This window comes from Glycine max, chromosome 3, assembly GCF_000004515.6.
Source record: "Glycine max cultivar Williams 82 chromosome 3, Glycine_max_v4.0, whole genome shotgun sequence".
In the NCBI taxonomy this organism is placed as follows: Eukaryota; Viridiplantae; Streptophyta; class Magnoliopsida; order Fabales; family Fabaceae; genus Glycine; species Glycine max.
The window spans coordinates 41,913,263-41,935,440 of NC_016090.4; the positions used below are offsets into that span (position 1 = coordinate 41,913,263).

The 22,178-nt window shown below is 34.3% G+C and overlaps 3 protein-coding genes across 5 annotated transcripts; 2 read left to right on the plus strand and 1 right to left on the minus strand.

The window, feature by feature from the left end:
* The first annotated feature begins 806 nt into the window (after positions 1 to 806).
* Positions 807 to 14,486, plus strand: LOC100785784 (probable UDP-N-acetylglucosamine--peptide N-acetylglucosaminyltransferase SPINDLY). Of its 2 annotated transcripts, none has more exons than XM_006577022.4 (18): positions 807 to 1,258; positions 1,364 to 1,783; positions 2,763 to 2,924; positions 3,028 to 3,203; positions 3,331 to 3,406; positions 4,100 to 4,228; positions 4,350 to 4,469; positions 4,555 to 4,623; positions 4,703 to 4,784; positions 6,133 to 6,227; positions 7,375 to 7,439; positions 8,284 to 8,482; positions 9,884 to 10,078; positions 10,735 to 10,829; positions 10,941 to 11,076; positions 11,173 to 11,390; positions 11,952 to 12,079; positions 13,648 to 14,486. In XM_006577022.4, the coding sequence occupies exons 2-18, from the start codon at positions 1,397 to 1,399 to the stop codon at positions 14,073 to 14,075; spliced, it is 2,760 nt and encodes a 919-aa protein (XP_006577085.1). In that variant the 5' UTR covers positions 807 to 1,258; positions 1,364 to 1,396; the 3' UTR covers positions 14,076 to 14,486. The 2 variants fall into 2 exon arrangements, with proteins under 2 accessions (XP_006577085.1, XP_003521476.1); XM_003521428.4 differs by having other exon boundaries at positions 1,397 to 1,783.
* A 403-nt stretch (positions 14,487 to 14,889) lies between these two features.
* Positions 14,890 to 17,583, minus strand: CYP13 (peptidyl-prolyl cis-trans isomerase CYP13). Its single transcript, NM_001255449.2, has 6 exons — positions 17,479 to 17,583; positions 17,278 to 17,373; positions 17,121 to 17,182; positions 16,916 to 17,049; positions 15,950 to 16,034; positions 14,890 to 15,199 (listed from the first exon to the last, which is right to left on the minus strand). Exons 1-6 carry the CDS (start codon positions 17,548 to 17,550, stop codon positions 15,154 to 15,156), a joined length of 495 nt encoding a protein of 164 aa, NP_001242378.2. The 5' UTR covers positions 17,551 to 17,583; the 3' UTR covers positions 14,890 to 15,153.
* Positions 17,562 to 21,893, plus strand: LOC100801126 (mitochondrial fission protein ELM1). 2 transcript variants are annotated; one of them, XM_006577023.4, is made up of 11 exons: positions 17,562 to 17,864; positions 17,949 to 18,078; positions 18,161 to 18,227; positions 18,322 to 18,387; positions 19,153 to 19,315; positions 19,447 to 19,573; positions 20,251 to 20,363; positions 20,588 to 20,651; positions 20,742 to 20,835; positions 20,970 to 21,078; positions 21,437 to 21,893. In XM_006577023.4, the coding sequence occupies exons 1-11, from the start codon at positions 17,739 to 17,741 to the stop codon at positions 21,539 to 21,541; spliced, it is 1,164 nt and encodes a 387-aa protein (XP_006577086.1). In that variant the 5' UTR covers positions 17,562 to 17,738; the 3' UTR covers positions 21,542 to 21,893. The 2 variants fall into 2 exon arrangements, with proteins under 2 accessions (XP_006577086.1, XP_003520704.1); XM_003520656.5 differs by having other exon boundaries at positions 17,698 to 17,864; positions 18,322 to 18,418; positions 19,166 to 19,315.
* Positions 21,894 to 22,178: the final 285 nt, after the last annotated feature.

Consider the following 22,178-nt stretch of genomic DNA (forward strand, 5'->3'; position numbering starts at 1 on the left):
TTTAAAGCTTTTTGATCCCTAATATTTATTTTTTTATTTATGGTATCTCAAATATTATCTAAATTATTTTTTAAAGCATTATCTAAAAAACTTTAAATAAAATAATTTTTTATTAGAGAACAAAAAGTTAAAAAATATTATCAGGTACCGAAACAAAATATTAATAATTTATTAGAAACAAAAATATACTTAAGGTTTTTTATTGTTTTACAAAATAGATAATAATATTCATAATTTATTAAAAAATTTGTTAAGAAGTATTTTTTTAAAGGGTTAAGAAACGTTAATTTATAACTTAAAAAATGTTTTATTGATTATTTTCCTAAGATTTTAAAAAAAATGGAAATAGAAGTTTTTATTACAGCAGGTAAAATTTATTAATGTATCTAAATTATGATTTCACTAAAACATTTCCATATATTACTATCATTATCTTTAAAACATTAATTAACAAAGTTACCAACAAAATAAATATTAAACAACTCTTACTTTTTGTTAAAAAACAAGTTTTTATTTTTCAATAAAAATATTCTAGTATTCCTTCTAACAATAATAACTTTTATATATATTTAACAAGAGAAAATATTTTATACGACAATAAGAAAATTAAATCTAAATTTTATAATCATGAAATTAAAAAATAATAATTTTTTATGTAATTATATAATATTAAATTTTAACTTTTTATATTTGACTGTACTGTTGAGATTTAATCTTTCACCCTTCGATAGCATAACATCATCCTATGTACTCTCTATAACATAACTTCCTATGTACTATATATATATATATGAACAAACAATAAATCTATGCAGTAACAGCACACTTTTGATTTCATTTTGCTCAAGAAAAATAGAAACACACGCAACAAAACCAAAGCATGTGATGATTCAGTGCATAGTTGGCGAGAGAAAAAGCAGGAAAGCTTGAACTCCCATTCAATGGGGTTTGGCACACATCCAACTTGTCTTGCTGGAGTCAGCGAGAGAGAGAGACAGTTTTGCTTTGCTGAGTTGCTGCCAACTCCCATTCAATGCTCCTATCTTTCACAACCGATTACGCGCGCCTTGTTCTTCACGCTTTACTTTTAGTTCTAGTTTAGTTTTATTACTCCCTAAAAATCCACTCTCTGTGCTCCCGCACTCGAACTCGCAAAACCCTAATTTCTTCCTCGTAACGAAACCTTCTCTTCTTCAATCTTCTCGTCCCTTCCTCTGCCATCCCCGATTTCATTCCCACTGCTTTTTTCTTCGCTAGGGTAAGTTCTTTCACTTTCCACTGCGATCAATTTTCCTGTTGACGAATTCTGACTATTTTGCTCGAGTCTTAACACTGATGTTGATTATTGAATTTGTTGCCGTAGTTGCTTCAATTGCGAATTCCATCACATGTGCAGATGGCAGGGGCGGATATTAATAGTGACGGGAACGGGAGTGAAAGGGAGTTAGCGGGAAACAGCTATAACGGTTTTGCGGAAGCTCCAGAGGCTTCTGTTAGTGCTAGTGGTTGTGAAGGAAACGACAGCGTTTCCTACGCGAACGTCCTGCGTTCGAGGAACAAGTTTGTTGATGCTCTTTCTATCTACGAGCGTGTGTTGGAGAGTGATGGTGCGAATGTAGAGGCGCTGATTGGAAAAGGAATATGCCTTCAGATGCAGAATAAGGGAAGGCTTGCGTACGAGAGTTTTTCTGAGGCTATCAAGGTGGATCCTCAAAATGCTTGCGCTCTCACGCATTGCGGTATTCTGCATAAGGACGAGGGTCGCCTTGTGGAGGCTGCTGAGGTATGCCTACCTTTCACAACTCTCTGCTGAAACTGTTGCATAGTTTTATTTATTTTTTTCTTCAATATTATCATTTGTTGGAAAGGATAATGCAGCTCTAAGTTTGTAGTTTATGACCAGAGTCTTATTGTGCCTTGCATATGTGCTTGTTATGAAGTTCTCATAGTTGTAGTTCGATTGAATGTGACTGTTATACATCACCACAAAGAAATATCAGTGTTTGTTGAACTTGGATATTTATGAGAGTTTCTGCTACATAAAAAACTTCGTGCCCCATTGCCCAGAGGCTCTTCGCTATGCGAAGGTATGAGGGAGGGATGTTGTACGCAGCCTTACCCTTGCATATGCAAAGAGGTTGTTTCCGGATTCGAACCCATGACCAACAAGTCACCAAGGCACAACTTTACCGCTGCACCAGGGCTCGCCCTCAGAGTTTCTGCTACATAACTGAAAAATATTGTTTTACTATTTGACCATGCTGTTAAATTTCATTCGCAATTCAAATTGTTTATCATAAATTGAATCAAACTGTAAGACACGATGAAAAATAGATTGAACTTTATCATATCAAATTACCAAATGGAGTATATAGAATAAGTGAGTGCTGGAGTGAAACCCCTGTTGCAGAAGAATGAAAGCAGGCTAACAGAGAAATGGAATAATAAAATAGGGAGCATATAGTAGTGATCTTCTAGTTCCTTTTTTATTTAACAATTTGTGCTTATCAGATTTTCAATTTTTAATGAGAATTGTAATTGGTGAAAGAAAAATAGAAACAGCAAAAACTAATGAATTGGTGAATCATGTGATTCACATCAAATGACACAGAATCACGCTGATTCATTTATGTATCTCATGATTCAAAGTCATCTACTATTCATTACACGATGCAAATTGATCTTTACCATGGTAGTGTTTCGTAGAAGTTGAAATTTGTGTGGAATTTATCACTGTTAATAAAGTGATTTACTTGGAACAGTCATATCAGAAGGCTTTACAAGTGGATCCTTCATACAAAGCAGCTGCTGAATGCCTTGCCATTGTTTTAACAGATATTGGTACCAACATAAAGCTGGCAGGGAACACTCAGGATGGAATTCAAAAATATTTTGAAGCCCTCAAAGTAGATCCGCACTATGCTGTAATTTTCTTATTCTGAATACTTTGCTTTTATTGTTACACCATTAAATTTTATTAGCTTTCTGTTTGCATGATATATATTTTATTTTATATGGACTTTACAGCCTGCATACTATAATCTTGGTGTGGTCTATTCTGAAATGATGCAATATGACACGGCCCTCAGTTTCTATGAAAAGGCTGCATCAGAGAGGCCTATCTATGCTGAAGCATATTGCAATATGGGTGTGATTTTTAAAAATCGTGGTGATTTGGAATCGGCTATAACTTGTTATGAGAGGTACTCTATGTATCTTGAGCCCGGTCTTCTTTTTCTGAACCAAGTTTTCCATGTATTTTGTTAATTGTTATTTTAATGACTTGACTTCTACTGTTGGGCCTTATGATCAATTGACGTTTTGTGCCAGGTGTTTAACTGTTTCACCTAACTTCGAGATTGCAAAGAATAACATGGCTATAGCATTGACAGATTTGGGAACAAAGGTGACACATCTGAAATTCCACATAATGCTAATTTTTTTCAAAGTGTAATAGCTTTTTTTTTGGAGGTCCTCTTTCTTTTTCGACTAAAGGGTAAGATACTTTCATAACTTTGTTTTTGTATAAAACTTTTCTAGGGGAATTTTATTGTTGATATCTTGATGCAGTAGTGATAAACTTAACATTATGGACATTGTCAGTTTTTTAAAAAGATGAATATGTTGCAATGTAAAGTTTTGTGCTTGGTAGGGGTGGGAACAGTGGATGTGTTGCTTAAGAACTGACACTTTTGACTTGTGTCAGCTTAATTTAAAAGGGGCTTTTGAGGAAATGCAAATAGTTTCCTTGATCCTTTGGAATTGAGAATCAATTTTTGTAAATTTTGAAGTTATGACTTGAGAGTTGAGAACAATAAGTTACTGCTTGCCAATTAATGTTCCTATATTCCCTTGGCACAACAGTAAGTTGCTTCCTTGTGACTTGATAACTGAAACAGCCTCTTCACCTGTATACATTGGCCTTTCTAAACCTAACAGTGGTGGGAGTCTTGTCACTTGTGCACTGCATTGCCCTTTTAACTGCACCTATTGATGCTCTGTTTTGTTGTTCTCCTTGTTTCCCATCCTTAATGAGATACCATGACATCTTTGGATAATTTCATTTCTATCTTACAGAGATAATTATTTTGGTTCATAGGTTAAATTGGAGGGGGACATCAACCAAGGTGTGACTTTGTATAAGAAAGCTTTGTATTACAACTGGCATTACGCTGATGCCATGTATAATCTTGGGGTTGCTTATGGTGAGATGCTTAAGTTTGATATGGTATGTCTAGGACAAGCATGCCTATATTTTACCCACACTTTGCATGTATTTTATTATGATAATCACATGTGCATATTAGTCTGTACTAATTATATTGGTTGACATTCAATATACTATTTAGGCCATTGTATTCTATGAACTTGCCTTTCACTTCAATCCGCATTGTGCGGAAGCCTGTAACAATCTCGGAGTTATATATAAAGATCGTGAAAACCTTGATAAAGCTGTAGAATGCTACCAGGTAACAGTGATGATCATGTCATTTTGTTTCACTATTGCTGGATTGCATAGATTTATAATCACAATCTATTATTTTGGTTATGCAGCTTGCTTTGTCAATCAAACCTAATTTTTCCCAGTCATTAAATAACCTTGGTGTTGTATACACTGTCCAGGTTTAAGTATTGCAAAATTGCTGAATTTTGGAGTTGTTGAATATCTTCAGTAAGTGATTATCTTTTCTTCCTTCTCCAGGGTAAAGTGGATGCTGCTGCAAGTATGATTGAGAAAGCTATTATTGCAAATCCAACATATGCAGAGGCATACAACAACCTAGGTCTTTTTATCTCTTCTTTGGTTTTTTTTTTTTGGTTATGTGGTTTCACTGCACTTAGAAGTTATTGTCTTAGTCAAGGTTGTGCTAATTTAGGAATGGCAACTTACTGGCATAATTTTAGACTAGGTTATTCATCTTTGATCAGATGTGGATTGCATGATTAATGCGTTTTTTTTTTTTAAGAATCAGTTTAATGGTCGTTTATCTTCTAATGTAACCTGAAAACATTGTAGCAATATATTATTATGTTCAGATCCACTTGCAAGGTATGTGACTTTGGTCCTACATTGGAAGTATGATATTCAGGGATGGATCTACTTGGTGGAATTTGGGGGCAACTGCCCCCACAAACTTCAAATTGTTCCTCAATATAATTTACATTTATAATTACAAACTGTGATTATAATTTGAATGGATAAAAAATTAATCCATAATATGAATATTATCCTCCCCCCGCTATCTACACACCTACACACCTACACACCTACAACATAAAATTTCTGAATCTGTCATTGATGAGATTCTAGTATAGGGTTTATAAGGTCTTGAACTCTCCAACCACAGTGACTAGCTTGTGATGTGGCTCTCCCAAGGTTCTTATCAATTATATTGAAACTTTTCACTTCACCATGTCTCTCACAAGTGTCACCGGTGGCGATGTTGACGTTGTAGTGTTCACTTGGGAATAGTCAAAGGGCTAATGCATAGGATGGAACTTGAGTCCCACACTGGAAGTATGGAATTTTGATGTGGGATTTATGAGGCCTTAGGTTCTCTAACTTCAAATGCAAACTTTTGTGGTGTGGTTCTCCCAAGATTTATATAATGATTGAATTCCAGTTTAGACTTTGATCATCATGGTCAGAAAAGATGGCAAAGCATGCTCATATAAGTAAAGTTTGTTTGCTTTCTCTATGGTTAGGTCTTTTCTATGGTAGTTAAATAGTTATTTAATCGATATATTCCTAGAGATTAACCAAGTAGCTGGTTATATATGTTATCTTGAATTATCTAAGGTAAAATATAAAAAATCTTATGTGGAGATGATATTAGTGCTGTTGAAGCAAGGGTAAGATAACTAAAATTGCTGTGAAACATTATTTTGAGCAATATAATGTTCTGTGCAGTAGTTTTGAATAATGTATCTTTTTGTGTTTGTATTCTTTATGTTGATCCATGGAGGGTTCTGCAAGTCCTCCTTCCTTGAAAAAGCGTTCATTGGTTTTTCTTCATTGTCATTTCCTTTATATTTAATTACAAAATAATGATTTATTGCATGGGGATATGACAGTGAAATTCCGAGCACATCTTCAACCATATGCTTATCCTTTCTATTGATTTTGTGCAGGAGTTCTTTATAGGGATGCTGGTGATATAGCTCGAGCAATTAATGCTTATGAGCAATGCCTTAAGATTGATCCTGATTCTAGAAATGCTGGCCAGGTGTGGTGCATAATGGATGATTGTCTTGTCCTGTTTATGTTCTGTAAATTGTTTTGATACGTGCTATCATGCATTAAATACACAGCACTCTACCTTACAGACCTCTGCCTTCTATTAGGAATTGGTTTATATCTGAACCGGGATTCATGTTAAGCTAGATATACTGTGATGGTGCCTATTATGTAAGCATATTATGGTCCCTGTGATGTAGAGTGTAGAGGCTATGTTTTCTTGCTGGAGAGTGACCTTCCAGTTTGGGATCTAAGGTTATAAATTATAGATCTCCATGATCCTTCACCCTTTAGGAATTATTTGCTATGTCTTTGAAGGGCACTGACTATTTTAGAAATCCATGAAAGATGGGTATGGACATCCCTTCAGAATTTAGATTGTAATGATATTTTGTTCTGCTTAGTAAGTGGCAGCCCTGTGTAGTCTATTAAGATTAATGGCTCATTTGGCTGGGTGGAAAGAAAGGAAGGAAAGAAAAGTTTGAAATTTGAATTGAAGAGAAAAGTGGAAGGAAAAAATTGAAGTTTTGTTTCTTATAGAATTCCACTTTTCCTTCCACTTTTCTTTCCAACCAATTAGAAGAAAATACACCATGTTTTCTTTCCATCCAACTAAACACCCCAGAATGTCCCATTTCTGATATGCTTTTAGTCTTTTTTCTACCGGAATTATGTTTCTAATTTATTTAAATTTTGACACAGAATTTTAGTAGTTTAAAGCAGGACATTATATATACTGATACTGCCAAAGCCTATTTTGCCTTTCAATTATTGAACTTACAAAAGGCTGCCTCTTTTGTTTGTTCTGTAATTATCTTTGATTTATCCATTGATGATGGGAACCTGCATTCTATAGAGTAGGGAATATCGTTGAACTGTATCATAAAGGATAGTTCAGCAGCTTCAGCTGGTTGTTAGTGTTAGTGATATTGAGAATAAGAGTAACATTTTTGTTTTTGTTCAAACTTAAATAACTTGCTCATAATTTGAATGTTTATTTTTGTCATATTCAAATCAGTTCTGATACATTGGGTGGTGGATGAGTGGATTTTGTCCTTTGCAAAAATTATCTCACTTTTGATTGTTGGAGCGTTTTCCCTCTGTATTTGTCTCATTTAATGCACCATAATATGCAGAATCGCTTGCTTGCAATGAATTACATAGAGGAAGGACATGATGACACACTTTTTGAGGTTCACAGGTTGCAGCTTTCTCTAATGAACTTCTTTTATAAGTAAATTTTGATCATTGGTAGTTTTTAATAAACTTCATTGATTTTTCATAAATGTTTAATGACATATGTAACTTCCTCAGGTGATGAAAGAAGTTACTATAAGTTTTTGTCTGATATCTGCATAGTTTGTACCGATTTATTAGCAGTGGTCCAGTACTTATAATTATGATGGAAGCATGAATGAGTATTGAGTAATGACTAACATCCTTTTCCGGATAGATTCTATTAGGAAATAAAAGCAATAATATAGAGTGACACCTTGATTAAGTTTTGAAGACAAAAAAATTGTTTTAACTATAGGGATCAATTATATGTCATGCCTTGTTAAGATGGAATATTTTCTGGTTATCAACTTCTGAGCTCAAAAATACTTTTTGGCAAAATTCTGAAGAAAATGTTTTTTTGTTTTCTAAAGTTGAATGCATTGTATGGGACAATTTTTGAGATCTCTTATACTAGTCAATGTGCAGTAAACTGTATCCTGCAGCTTCTCAAATGTCTATTTACACTGAAGGAAGCTACTAGTATGATATGCAGAGTAGCAGGATAGAGTAAGAGTTCTGAATAGTAGTTTGCCATTTTATGCAGAATATAAACCTTAGTTAATATTTAATAGTATATGTTGCTTTATGTTGAATTTGGGAGTAATGCTTCCTGTGTGATTTATTTGTGGCATGGATTGAATGAAGGATAATTTCAATTACCAATTCTTCATTTGTAACATTTACAGTTCCTGTTTAGAAATTTACTTTATGTGCAAAAATAGGATACATAACTTGGAAACTATAAACAATCAAATGTTTACATGCAGGGACTGGGGTAGGCGATTCATGAGACTATATCCACAGTACACATCATGGGACAACTCAAAAGATCCTGAACGGCCCCTGGTGATAGGCTATGTATCTCCTGATTATTTTACTCATTCTGTGTCATATTTCATAGAGACACCCCTTGTCTATCATGACTACTCCAATTTCAAAGTGATTGTTTATTCAGCAGTTGTCAAGGTATCAATTGTGGACTCACATGTGCAAATTCCAATATAAATTATATTAATGCATTTGGTCAATTTTCAAAGCTTTTGCCCTGCATTTGATTGTTGCTCTATGCTATTGAGTATTGACATAACATGTTTTTTCGTGTTCTCTTAAAATTCAAACATTAATTCAGCTCTATTCCCAGTTAAAAAGTTATAAATATTTGTGTATCTTTCACCTCCTTTAATATTAGAAATGTACAACAAAAATGTTGGAAGAGCTTGTTTTTTCTTCACATTAACCAACCAGTTTTTGTTCTGTATGACCTCTCAGAATATTAGAAGGAGGAGAAAGATTCCCTATGGTCTCGGAGATAGAATACTTGCTTTTGGAACTATGATTACCTTTTTGCAAATTAATGCGACACATTGCAAGAATTTTTTTCCCCTGGTTCAGCTAGTTTCGTGTACATTGTTGGTCCTGTTTTGCAATAGTTAAAAGTAGGATGGATCAATAGATGGTTATATTAAAATATAGTTATAGAAAAAATTGGTTCAAGTTTTCATTCCCCATTCTGGTTTCTTTTTTTCAATCATAATTGATTTGTAAGGTTATATAGTGAGCTAAAATATTCAGAGAATTTTAACGGAGCTAAGATTTGTCAAGCAACAAGTGTCTGATATATTGGCTGCTTCCAAAACGAAATATGAAATGGAAGTGGATATTTCACAGAAAAAAGTTCAGTGTCACCAGTACAGCTATCTTATTTGCCTGCCTTTATATCTTTCTTATGGGCTGACAGTGATTCCAGTTACCAGCTGTCTGTCCTTGTAGTCACTGTCCCTGTCCCCCAGCATTATGTAAGAAAACCATTTACATGGGGGATGGGAGATTCTAATTTGGGTATGGCATGGGGCATGTTAATGGATTAATCTGTGTGAATGTGCTTGAACATTATTTTTGTCAGTTCTAATCTTTTCTTTTTCTTTTTTGTTGTCTCTCGTTTAAAAAGTTACAATTTTCTTCTCTTGGTTGAAGTTTGCATGTTGCATTTAGTTTTCTTTTGATACACTCTTGTTTAGTTCGGTTTAGTTTGATTAAAGTTTCATCATGCTTTTGCTTTGTTGATGTTTGATTATCTTGTCTTTTAAATATGACTTAAGCAGTTCTATTTTGTGGAAACAAGAATAGGATTCTTTGGAATCAGTTGTTACAACAATTTACCAAACAACCAATTATCTAGAAACACTTTAAATTGGCTCAGCACTAGTGGCTAGCTGGGTTAATATTCTGACTTTGGTTACATTATCATAATTTACGTGTTTATAGACTTTGTAGCATACATTTCATTATTGTTAACATTCTTTATTTCCTCCTCTTTTCTTGACTTCTTGCACATAATTTGGAATTGATTTTCATTTGATATTGTAGGCAGATTCAAAAACCATTAGATTTAGAGAGAAAGTTTTAAATAAGGGAGGTATCTGGAAAGATATTTATGGAATTGATGAAAAGAGGGTTGCCAACATGGTTAGAGAAGATCAAGTTGATATTTTGGTAGAACTTACGGGACATACTGCAAGCAATAAATTGGGAATGATGGCATGTCGACCTGCACCGATTCAGGTGTGTTACTGTTAAATTTATACTTAGCGTATTTATATATAGATTTGATCTCTTTGATTTTCAGCTTATAACTCTTATCCTTAGCTAGTATATTCTTTTATCCATGTTTTCCTTCCAACCTCTGTTTAGCAGGATTTAGTTTTTTGTGAAGCTGAAAATTTGGAAGCTGCAGCGTGATTGTTAACTTGTCATTTTCTCCCATATTGTGAATTATTATGATTTTTTTTTCTTTCAAATTGAATGGTTAAGACTTAAGAGAAGTGTTTTTAGTTTATCCTAGCTAGTAGCAACCAGTCATTTTATTTTCCTTGAATGTGTTAATATTTAACTTGTCGATGAGCTACAAGGCGAGAATCCTGAAGATGTTCTTGCATACATATATTCTTACATACACACGCACACATCAAGTAAATTAATTTTGAACCTTTACTGACTACTAAGTATATACTATATATGCCTTTCATCTTTGCCTTTTGTTTCAATGCTACATATAGTGATCTCAATGTATGTATGAAGTAGTAAAGTTTTAGTTATCAAGCTGCTGATATGAAGTTGTATATGCATCATTGATAACACCATTCATTATGCTATCATTTTATGCTTTGTGTATTTATTTGATCTTTGCAAAATTGTGACTTGTGTTGCTTGGTAAGCAGGTGACTTGGATTGGTTATCCCAATACAACAGGATTGCCTACAATTGATTATAGAATCACTGATTCACTGGCAGACCCTCCTGAAACAAAGCAGAAGTAGATCTCTTCAAGAACTTCTGTACTTTCTTGTCATTGACCTATACTAGAACCCTTTTATATAACTCTTATTATTAGTTATTTTCTTATGATACTTTTCTTAAATTACAGGCATGTTGAGGAGTTAGTTAGATTGCCAGAATGCTTCCTTTGTTACACCCCTTCCCCGGAGGCTGGCCCTATTTGTCCAACTCCTGCTCTTTCCAATGGTTTTGTCACATTTGGTAGTTTCAACAATCTTGCCAAGGTATCAATTATGTCAAACATGTTATATTTTTGTCATTTGTTTACCAAGAACAAATTAGTCATGTATCCCCTGATGTGTGTACTTTTATTTCATCAGATTACACCAAAGGTATTGCAGGTTTGGGCAAGGATACTGTGTGCAATTCCGAATTCCCGCCTTGTGGTAAAATGTAAACCTTTTTGCAGTGACAGTGTGCGACAGAGATTCCTTTCAACACTAGAGCAGTTAGGTTTAGAACCACTACGTGTTGATCTTCTGCCCCTTATTCTTCTTAACCATGATCATATGCAAGCCTATTCTCTGATGGACATCAGGTAATATCTCTTTATTGTATTCCTTGAGTTTTTAACGATCCTGCTTAAGCTTGGATTTTCTTTGGTGTGCATATTTTATGTGTTGATTGCATGCCTTGTTTTTTTATTAATAGCACTTCCATTTATCTATGTATGTCATGTTATATGGGCTGTGGCTATGCGATACTGGAACTGTGTCATATTACAAGGTTATCAGTTGGTTACTTGGTCGTTCTTCTAGCCTATTATTCAATTTGCAATAATATAAGCTGTTTAATATGTTAGAAATATATCTTTTTATTTACTTTGTTGCATATTAAGTGCATAATTGAGAAAACTACTTGCATTTTCATTTAGCTTATGCTTATTTCTTTTTTTTTATCATAGGTTTCATACATGCAGTGGGTTTAATCTCCATTAATCATGATCAAGTTTCTATTATTTTATTGTTTATTATTTTTGTATTTCTTGAAAAATGGATACCAATGCTACGTATATCTCTGAAATCCAATAAAAGGATGCCATGCACTTTGTGTGGTCTTACAATGCCCTGCGTAAACTCTTATGCCTTGTTTCATGTAGTTTGGATACATTTCCATATGCTGGAACAACAACAACATGTGAATCTTTATACATGGGAGTTCCATGTGTCACTATGGCTGGATCAGTACATGCACACAACGTTGGTGTTAGTCTTCTTAGCAAAGTTGGTAAGAAGCTCTTCATAATATTGTTTATTATCAATTTATGCATATTCTTCTACATGTTCAGAATTTTGTACTATAATCATTCTAATTCATCTGTGCAATGCCAATTACTTAATGCAGATTTGTTGGATTATGAGTTTATTTTGATTTCTTTCTGTTTTGATCAACTAGAGATGGGGAACAGAATGGAAAACAAGTCCAAGAGTACTACTCCTCTTGGCAGGGTACTGTCCTAATAAAATTAAAGTACTCCTCTAAGAGGGAGGGCTTTGACTCTTACGACAATTACTTTTTTAATGGGAAATCAATATTATTCAATAGCCAAAAACTAGTCAAGGTATGGGTCTATATATAGACCAACAAAATCTAAATAATTTAAAAAAGATAAAATCCAATAAAAACTATCCAAATCTAAAAGATAAAGAAAAATCCCTAAGATAAATTTCTTAACTATTGAGGCCATGTTTAGCCTAACATTTTCGTAAAACTTAAAAGCTATTTTAAGTTAAAACTCAAAATAAGAGCTTTAAAAGTAAAGTAGAAGCTATTTGACAGTTTTCATTTCTTTTAGCTTCAAAGAGTTGACCTGAAAAAGAGCTGGAAGAGAGAGGGGAGAGTGGGAGCGAGGAGAGAAGAGATTAAGAGAAACCAACATTTTTCTAAGAGTTCCTTCACTCAGTTTTTTTTTACAAAACTACTTTTTTCCCTTTTCCTTTTATAAAAATTATATTTTATAAGCTTTTAAGAAAATGTTTGGTCTAACTTTTCCTTTTGAGGGGAAGAGAAACCCCAAAAAAAGTTTGGTCACACACTACTTAAAGACAAAACACTCCTAAATAAAAAATTATAATTTTGAATTCAAAATCCCTAAATAATATCCAGCAGATAGCAATCCAATGGAGGGCGAGCCCTGGTACAGCGGTAAAGTTGTGCCTTGGTGACTTGTTGGTCATGGGTTCGAATCCGGAAACAGCCTCTTTGCATATGCAAGGGTAAGGCTGCGTACAATATCCCTCCCCCATACCTTCACATAGCGAAGAGCCTCTAGGCAATGGGGTACGAAAAATATCCAGCAGATAGCAATCCAATGATCCAATCTGCATAGTGTGTTTAGTTTCACGTTCTATTCTTCATAATCACATTGAAATATCAGTTAATGTGATTTTAGGTGAATTTTCATATGTTTGGTTCCATGTTGAAAAATTGATTTTGGGTTCAAAATTAATTGAGTTGAAACAACTTTAGGTAATTTTTGCATTAAATAAAAAAAATTATACTGAATTTTACTACTAACTTGTTTTTATAATAAAAACATCAAAATATAAATCACATCACTTTAAAATCAATTTTAACCAAAATCAATTTGTTAGCACTCGACCAAACACTAATATTCTAGATTTTTTTTTTCTGTTGATCAGCACGTGGTTGTTTTTTCTTTATGTTTTTTATTGAAAGAGTATTGGATATGTAGTCAGTCTGCTAAATACTTTGTACTTTGCAAAGCATAATTTTCTTTTGCATTTTTTGCTTCACCGGCAAAACTGTTAAATGTTTCACTTAATACAATCCAGGACTGGAGCATTTGATTGCCAGAAATGAAGATGAATATGTTGAATTGGCTCAGCAGTTGGCCTCTGACATTTCCGCACTACAAAATTTGAGAATGAGTCTGCGAAATCTCATGTCCAAGTCCCCTCTCTGTGATGGTGCAAAATTTATCCTAGGTTTGGAGTCAACATACAGAAAAATGTGGCACCGGTATTGTAGAGGAGATGTTCCATCTTTAAAACGCTTGGAATTGTTACAAGAAGTTGCTACTGGTGACCTGTCAAATAAGAATTCTGAGCCAACAAGGATTGCAAACTCAAGGGAGGACAGTCCTGGGTCTGTCAAGGCCAATGGATATAATACAATTCCTGCATCAAAGCTTAACATACACACTCGCGAAGAAAACGATGGGTCATCAAATCACAGTAGTAAACAAGGAAAGATGAGTTGAAGTTGGATTCCATCCAAGAATCCTTTTGTAGTGATTCATGTTGAATTTCATTACAATAGTTGTACTACTAGGTTGCATGGTTGCTACTGGAAGAAGCTGGAAAGCAACCACAGCACAGCACAAAGTTAACTTGAATAGAGTAACATTGGGGGCGGGGGCTATAGGCAGCAGGTTAGTTATAAAGCCCCCTTCGGTGCAGAGTATTCCAAGACCAAGAGGTGAAGCTACCTTGAGGTGCATTCTGTTACACATTCTTTTGGTAGCCGTGGTCTGTTGCATATTTCCCCCCTCGATTATAATAGTTGTTTATAGCTTATCAATTTGTTTCATGGCATTTTTTTTATCTGCTCAATGTGCAATGCCTCCATATGAAGAACAGGAATGGATATATTTAAGATTGCCGGGTTAAAATGTATTTGAAGGAGATTTAAATATTTTATGAAATAAATTTAAAATTTAAGAATTAAAAAAGTTAATTAACTAAAATTCAAAAATTCTAATTTCTCTCTTCTCAGATTTTATAAATAAACTGCCTTTCAATTATACAATTTAAAAATAAAGGAACTTATTTGTTTTATTAAAAGAAAAAAAATGAAGAAATTTGATTACTTTATCCAAATAGAAAAGTATTAAAATGAGAGATTTCAATTGAAACATTTAAAATTCTTAAAACTTTAAGTTCTTTAGATTTTCAAATACTCCAATCCAAACATACTTAAATTTTTATTTTCTTATAGTGGCAATTTAAAAATGAATAATTTTGTAAGAACAAAGATACATTTATGCCTGAAAGCGCGGGAAGGTATTCTCAATTGCCAGAACCTCTTCTCTACGTTGTTTTCATGAATAAAATTGCACCATCGCTAACTACACAAAATTGAAGTTCCTTTCCCTGTAATAAATAGTTCAACACTACATGTAAAAAAAATAGTAATGAAAAACATACATTGTTTTCCCTGTATCAGTGATTGGTAAATAAAAATACAACTGACAGTTCTGAAGATTAATCACGAAGCCAAGTCTTGACATTCTTCGTCATAGCAATGCCGAATGCCTTAATGTTTTGTTTGGTCCACTACTAATCCTTGACTGAGGTACGTAGTATCTTAACGTCATGGATGGGCCTGAATAAATAGAAAATGAAAAAAAATGCTTGAATAATTTTCTCTGCAAGTTCATAAAGTAAGATCATAGAAAATCCTTTGCTTTAACTTAACATGTTGAACAAAGGATGTAGTTCATAAAATCCGCAATTGATGGAAGCCCCCATTATAACAAAATACATACTACATTAGAGACTCATTGGCCATAAAATTGCCACTAATCAAGTATTGACTATGCATGAGGACAAAGCTATTCCGAAAATAAAAATGGTCAATTCTATCATTCTCCAGGACATCTAGCAAAACACCTTAACCCAATATCAGCAGGTTTATGATCCCAATGTCCCAACTCGTTTATCAATTTGGTGCTAACTGCTAACTTCAGACTGTCACCATTCGTCTATGAAATTGCTGGCAGGAATGTTGGTTTATGTATAGTACTCTTTTGGACTCATATAAGCAAAAATAATTAATTTAATACTAATTAAGAAAGTTGGTCGACACCATTTAATTTTACTAATCTCAAGTAAAAAATAAAAAGTTATTCCTAAAATATCCTTCATTAGAACTTGTTATCATGAATAAAAAAGAGTTATTGAAAATAAAGTTAAAATTAGATTAAAAAAAGTGTTTTAAGAATAATATCATTAAATAGGAGTGAAATTAGTTATATTTACTTATATTTGAGTCCACAAGACAATTTTTTTGTTTATATGAGTCTCGACGGAGTATATATTTTAAATGGCTTATCTTGAAAGATATTTGACATACCTGTCGTTGTTATCTGTTTGGACGCTGCCAAGTCTTTTGATAATTTCCATCCCCCTACACACTCTTCCAAATATTGTGTGTTTTCCTGGTTGAAACAGAAACGGGAATTGAGTATCATTGGACATTCCAGACATTTCATGATATGAATTGGAATAATTAACCATAAACTAAACAACCTAACTGAATCAGTTAACCATTCTGATGCCAAGGTTATGGCTAAAAATTTACTTGAGTTAACTCTAATAATGAATAAAAATATTAACCAGTAGAACTTTAGGTTTATATTTATCTAAAATGCAGAGATTATATTAATCACAAACATCTTTTAAAAGAGAAAATAAGAGTCCCTTACTTAATATGCCTTCTAATCAATTTAGTCAAGGAAACTAATTAACTAATGCAAGAGAGAAAAGAAAAGATGCAGTTGGATGAGGAAATGAGCTAATTATATGCTTGCAGCTGTATCCTCCCAGAAAAGTATAAATACAAGAAACATAAACAAGAAGCTTTCTCGTATTGGCCAGCTATTTTGACATATCTTTGCATGAAAGTTCTTTTGATCAGCAAGTTACATAGCAGACACAACCAGGGGCCATGAGGTTTTATATAGATGTGCTAATTTCTAATACCCCATGCCTATCAGTATCATAACATTTACATAATATGGTTGTGATTATGGGAATCAATTTCTCAAACAAAAGTAAAAAAAGAGAGAGGACAGATACAATTTAGAATCCGATTTTCTTTTCATATCTCTCCCATGAGAAAGAGATGATATATCATTACTCTGACTCTCTGAGTTTCCAAGTGTGTGACAGTTTGTGTACAATGTGGATGCAAGCAACGTTCACAAATTATCCTTTTAACAAATATTCATGCCAGTTCATGTTTAATTTTCAATTTACTAAGTTGAAAAAAAAAGGCTTATGATCTCTAAATGCTAAACAGAAAGAAGGAGAAAATTACCATCGAGAGAGGGGCATGGTGCCAGAGTAATAAAGAACTGACTACCATTGGTATTTGGGCCAGCATTTGCCATGGATAAGATTCCAGCTCCAGTGTGCTTCAACTCTCGTTTTATCTCATCTTCAAACTTTGCACTGTCATAAAATCATCATCATTCATCAATAATCAATAACAATAACAAAAATCAAAAGGTTAAGCAGTATACCCATATATGGATTCTCCTCCCCTTCCTGTTCCAGTGGGATCCCCACCTTGTACTATGAAGTCCTACCCAACAAACCACACAAACCCATGTAAGAATATACTACTATTATCCAAACACAGGGTTGACATCCTTATAGACATCATCCAAAAAATCAAACCTTGATGATCCTGTGGAATTTAACGTTGTCGTAGTAACCTCGGCGAGACAGTTCAATGAAGTTCCTACAAGTCCTCGGCGCATGCTTGTAGTACAGCTAAACCCAAAATTACATTATGTGTACTTTTAAAAAAATAATAAAAAATAAAAACCCTAGACTAGGAAAGTTAACAGAACTCGAAAATTCGAAAAAAGCAAGTACCTCAACGGTGAAAGAACCCATGGAAGTTTCCAGAGTAACCTCCGGAGCACCACCTTCTGCGCTTGCCCACATTTTGATTTTGCTCTCACACACACCAAACACTCCTAACTCTGTCTCTTGTATCGTATATATGAAAAAAAAAAAAGTTTAATTGGGCCGGGCCGAGTCGGACCTTCGCATGGGCTTGGACGTATAAAATTGAAAATCCTCTACATTAAATTTTTTTTTTCCGTCTCATTTGAATTTTGGGAATGTAAACTATGCCGGAGATTTTAGACGGTGCAATTCGGCGAGCCGTTGTCATCGGAAACGGCTTCGCCGGCGCTGAGAATCAGTGCATTGGTTTGGTCCGTGCTCTCGGTTTCTCCAACCGCCACTCCTTATATGTAAGCATTTCTTCTTTATTCTTCGTTTATTTATAAATAAACAAATAGCTATTGAATTGAATCGAATGGAATGATTGGTTATAGCGCGTGACGAGGCCTCGAGGAGGAATCAATCGGTGGCTTAAATGGCTTCCGGTTTCTATCCACAAAAGGTTAGACTCCGTTATCAGAATGATCTGTGGCAAATCGCGTTTTCAAACGCCTCATAAAATCGGTATTTAACTAAATAACTTACGCTGCTTTCCCTTTCACGCTTTATAATTGTTGAGAATTGCAATGATGATGGTTCCGTTTAGGCATTTCTAACGTGTTGGATGCTGATGCTCACCACATTGCCACCATGGCCCGTGAAACGTTTCATAAGTACGTTTATCTTTTGTGATTGTTCTCGTCTCATTATTCTATAGATAAAAGAAAAAAATGAGTTTGATGAAATGCAGAATCACTTTATCCGTAGGGATGGACCCTTGTTGGTGATTGCATCTGGGCGAGACACCATTTCTGTTGCCAGCTCCATTAAACGGTTAGCTCCAGAAAATGTTTTTCTTGTTCAGGTTAAGCTTTTCACTTTTTTTCTTTATGTGAATTCAAAACTTTATGTGATTGTGATGATTGACTGTTATTGAAGTACTTTCTACATAACATCTTAATAAGAACACTTTTTAACCTTTAGGTGCAATAGTTTCTCTTCGGATTTGGTCTTTAACCGTCTGGTAATTCATGTAGCCGGTCCCACTTATTGTGTGTTTTGGTTGCATGGTGAGCAACTCAAAATCACTGTGAAAAACAGGAAGCAACTCAATGTTGTTTTACTTTCACCATGAATAAAAAACTCAATTTTTAATCATAGTGCTGCAGCTCCAAACATTGCTATTAGTAGGATAAGGCTTTTGTTGTTGTAATAATGTAGCCGACCTCACTTTGCTTCAAATTCGTCTTTATTTCTCCCCCATTACTGGTCAGATTTTGTTGCCCTTTGTGGTTAACTGGCAATTAACCCCGTTTTCTTTGAAAATGGTAATAGCAAAAGATATTGGATGTTGCTTGCTTTTGAGAAATTGTGATCAGAAGCATTGTTCATAAATACCCGTTGCTGGGACAAATTTATAATGACTCACCTGTAGGCTGTATGTTATTTTGTTTCTTTTGAGGTTTGATGTGAATTGCCTATTTCTCTTTATTGTGTGTTTTAATGATATGCCCTTTTCCATTGCCCATGAGCATGGATTATCTTTATATGTAATAAATGAAGGCATACATCATGTATGTTGCCGTCTAACTCTCTTAGATGCCCAATACAGATACAACATCCAAGATTTCAACTGAATAGGTTTGATCTTGTGATTACTCCGCGTCATGATTATTTTCCGCTGACTCCTCATGCCCAACGGCAAATACCTTGGTTTCTTCGAAGGTGGGTGACTCCATGGGAACCTCCTGGCCACAATGTGGTAGGTACAGCGGTTGCTTGCGGCTATTGATGTCTCTTCCTAAGAAAAACATTTTATGGCTGTCATGTTTATGTTGAAATACTATATGTTTTTATCCTTTCTTGAGGGTCACTGATTTTACATTACTACAGGTCCTCACTGTGGGAGCGCTTCATCAAGCTGATTCCGCTGCTCTTAGGGTTGCAGCTTCTGCCTGGCATAACGAGTTAGCAACTCTGCCAAAGCCCTTGCTTGTGGTTAATGTTGGGGGACCTACTGGTATTTTATTTTGCATTAAGAAACTTACAAGTTATAATGCTTTTCCCATTATACTTACAACTTTATCGTGTTAATTAAGATTTGCTGCTATTTGATATATGTAGAAAAATGGTGGTTGTATAAAGTATAAACTTTATCTTGAAAGGTTGAAAATGTGCCTTTGGCTGGGTCCAAAATTCTCATACTGTCGGTTGGTCTTTGTTTCTATTAAGTGTTGTCAATTTCTGTGGGAGAAAATAGAAATCTGGTCAATCATATTTCATTTATGTATTATTGGAAACTCCTTTCTTCCATATCTGATTTATGTATCATTGCAAATTGAAGACACCTTGAAATGACTCTAACGTAATACCTTAATAGCAGGAAAGAAAGTGCATTCCCTACATCCAATGTTGGGCTTGTTTTAAACTTTCAAATGTTTGTATAGTTCATAGATGAAAAATTAACAAAGTGTAGTAGGTCAATTTTGATTTTTGCATATATCAATACTGACTTGTTTGAAACCTTAAAGGATTTGAAAATTTATACTTTCAAATGTTTGTATGCCTTACACCAATTATTTTCTTCCTTAAACATTTTATTCCACACGTTACCTTCGATTATATATGCAATATACATTATATGCACAGAAGTTAGTGGATCTTAAGTCTTTTTTATTATTTTTTGGTGGGGGTCAGGTAATTGTCCCTATGATGTGGATCTTGTAAAGAAGTTAGTGGTTATGCTTCAGAATGTTCTATGGAGCTGTGGGAGTATCAGGATATCTTTCTCAAGAAGAACTCCTGAGAAGGTATAAAAGATTATGCAATTAGTAAGAATCTTTTTGCCTAAGTCATGTTTTGTTATAATCAGTTTTGACTTCTAACCATGAGCATGCTCCTGGTTGGTCATTTGTCTGCTTTGGTGTTGGCAAGAATTAATGATGTTGCCTGGGGGGATGGTGGCCTAAGTAAGTGTCCTCTATAACTTTCTTTGTCTGTTTTAATAAATTCATAATATCCATTTGTATTACAGATCTCCAAAATTTTGGTCAAAGAATTTGCCACAAATCCAAAGGTCCAAATATGGGATGGTGAAGGTACTTAGTTTCCATATTCTTAAGAGAAGAAATCTATACTTATTTTTCCCAGTACCAGAGAATACTAGGTGTATTTTTGGTTACATTTAGGTTCAAATCCACATATGGGACATCTGGCCTGGGCTGATGCCTTTGTTATCACTGCTGATTCAGTTAGTATGTTGAGTGAGGCCTGCAGTACTGGGTATGTATGACCAAATTATCAATGATGACAAGCGTCCATCTCACAATAATAAGTAGAAAAATAAAAATATTTCCTGTTTAGTGTTTTATTAAAAGGAAATGCATAGTTTCATGACTCTCCCTCTTTTACCACAGGAAGCCTGTGTATGTAATTGGAGCAGAACGGTGTACATGGAAGTTTGCTGACTTCCAAAATTCTTTGCAGAAGCAAGGGGTTGCTCGACCATTCACTGGGAATGAGAATGTGAGTTGCCAACTGTGCTGTAATGTTATGTGTTGGGTTTTATCGGGTGTGTCTAGATTTTGTGCGTTTCTTTCCTTCTTAACTGAATAATGCAGAAGTATAAATATCTATTGATTATATTGCAAAGCTGATTATGTAAATTGGTTTCTTATTCCATGAAACAATCCCACAAATATACGTAGTTAACGTTAGAAGAACTTTACAAATGGCCCTGTGACTTAGTGGAAATAGTTTGTGATCTGCTTTTAGATATAGAAGTCTCTTCTTTGCTACCAGACTGTGTTCCTGTAGTTGTTGCTGGTAGATGTTTTGTTGAACAAATGTTAATTTTTGCTTACTTTTGTTTAAAAAATTACAGATGACTGCTGAAAGCTGGAGTTATCCTCCACTGAATGACACCGCAGAAGCTGCCAGTCAAGTGGTTGCTGCTCTTGCTCAGCGAGGATGGACTATCCGTGCATAATGGTTTCCTACACCTGATAAGATTCCCTTGGAACTGATGGAATTTATAAATAATACCTAATTGAATAGGAAATATTGTCCAAGGTCCACTGGCTTATGCTTAGTTTCAGAGTGCTTGCTAGCTGAGGCCGTTTCGTTCTATTGAAAAAGTCACTACTGATAGTTCTAACAAGGTTGTTATATAGGTGGTGTGAACAATTGGGCTGATTTCACCAATTTTTGTTTGTAAGAGAATTTTGTTGTTTAGCTGTCCCCAATAATTTTTGGATCTCTCCTTTTCCTACTTACTGTTATTGTTATGAGCTTTGGAATAATGTGAGCTGCATAACATTTAGGCATGCAGAACTGAATCACACATCTCATATCATGTTTTTTAATTTTATTTTTTTCAGTAGAGGAACACTATGATAATGAAAAGAGTAAATTACACTTGCATTTTGTGTTTTTTTCAAATTGTACCCGACACTCCTTCTTTTTTGCACCCTATAAAAATTCCTTAATTGTATAACTCACATTACACCCAGACTCTTTCCCTTCTAAACATCTTTCAATAATTTAACAAAAAATAGGTGCATGCTTGTTACATGACTTTTAATGAAAATTTATGTATAAAATATCTTCAATAATCTAACTTGCAT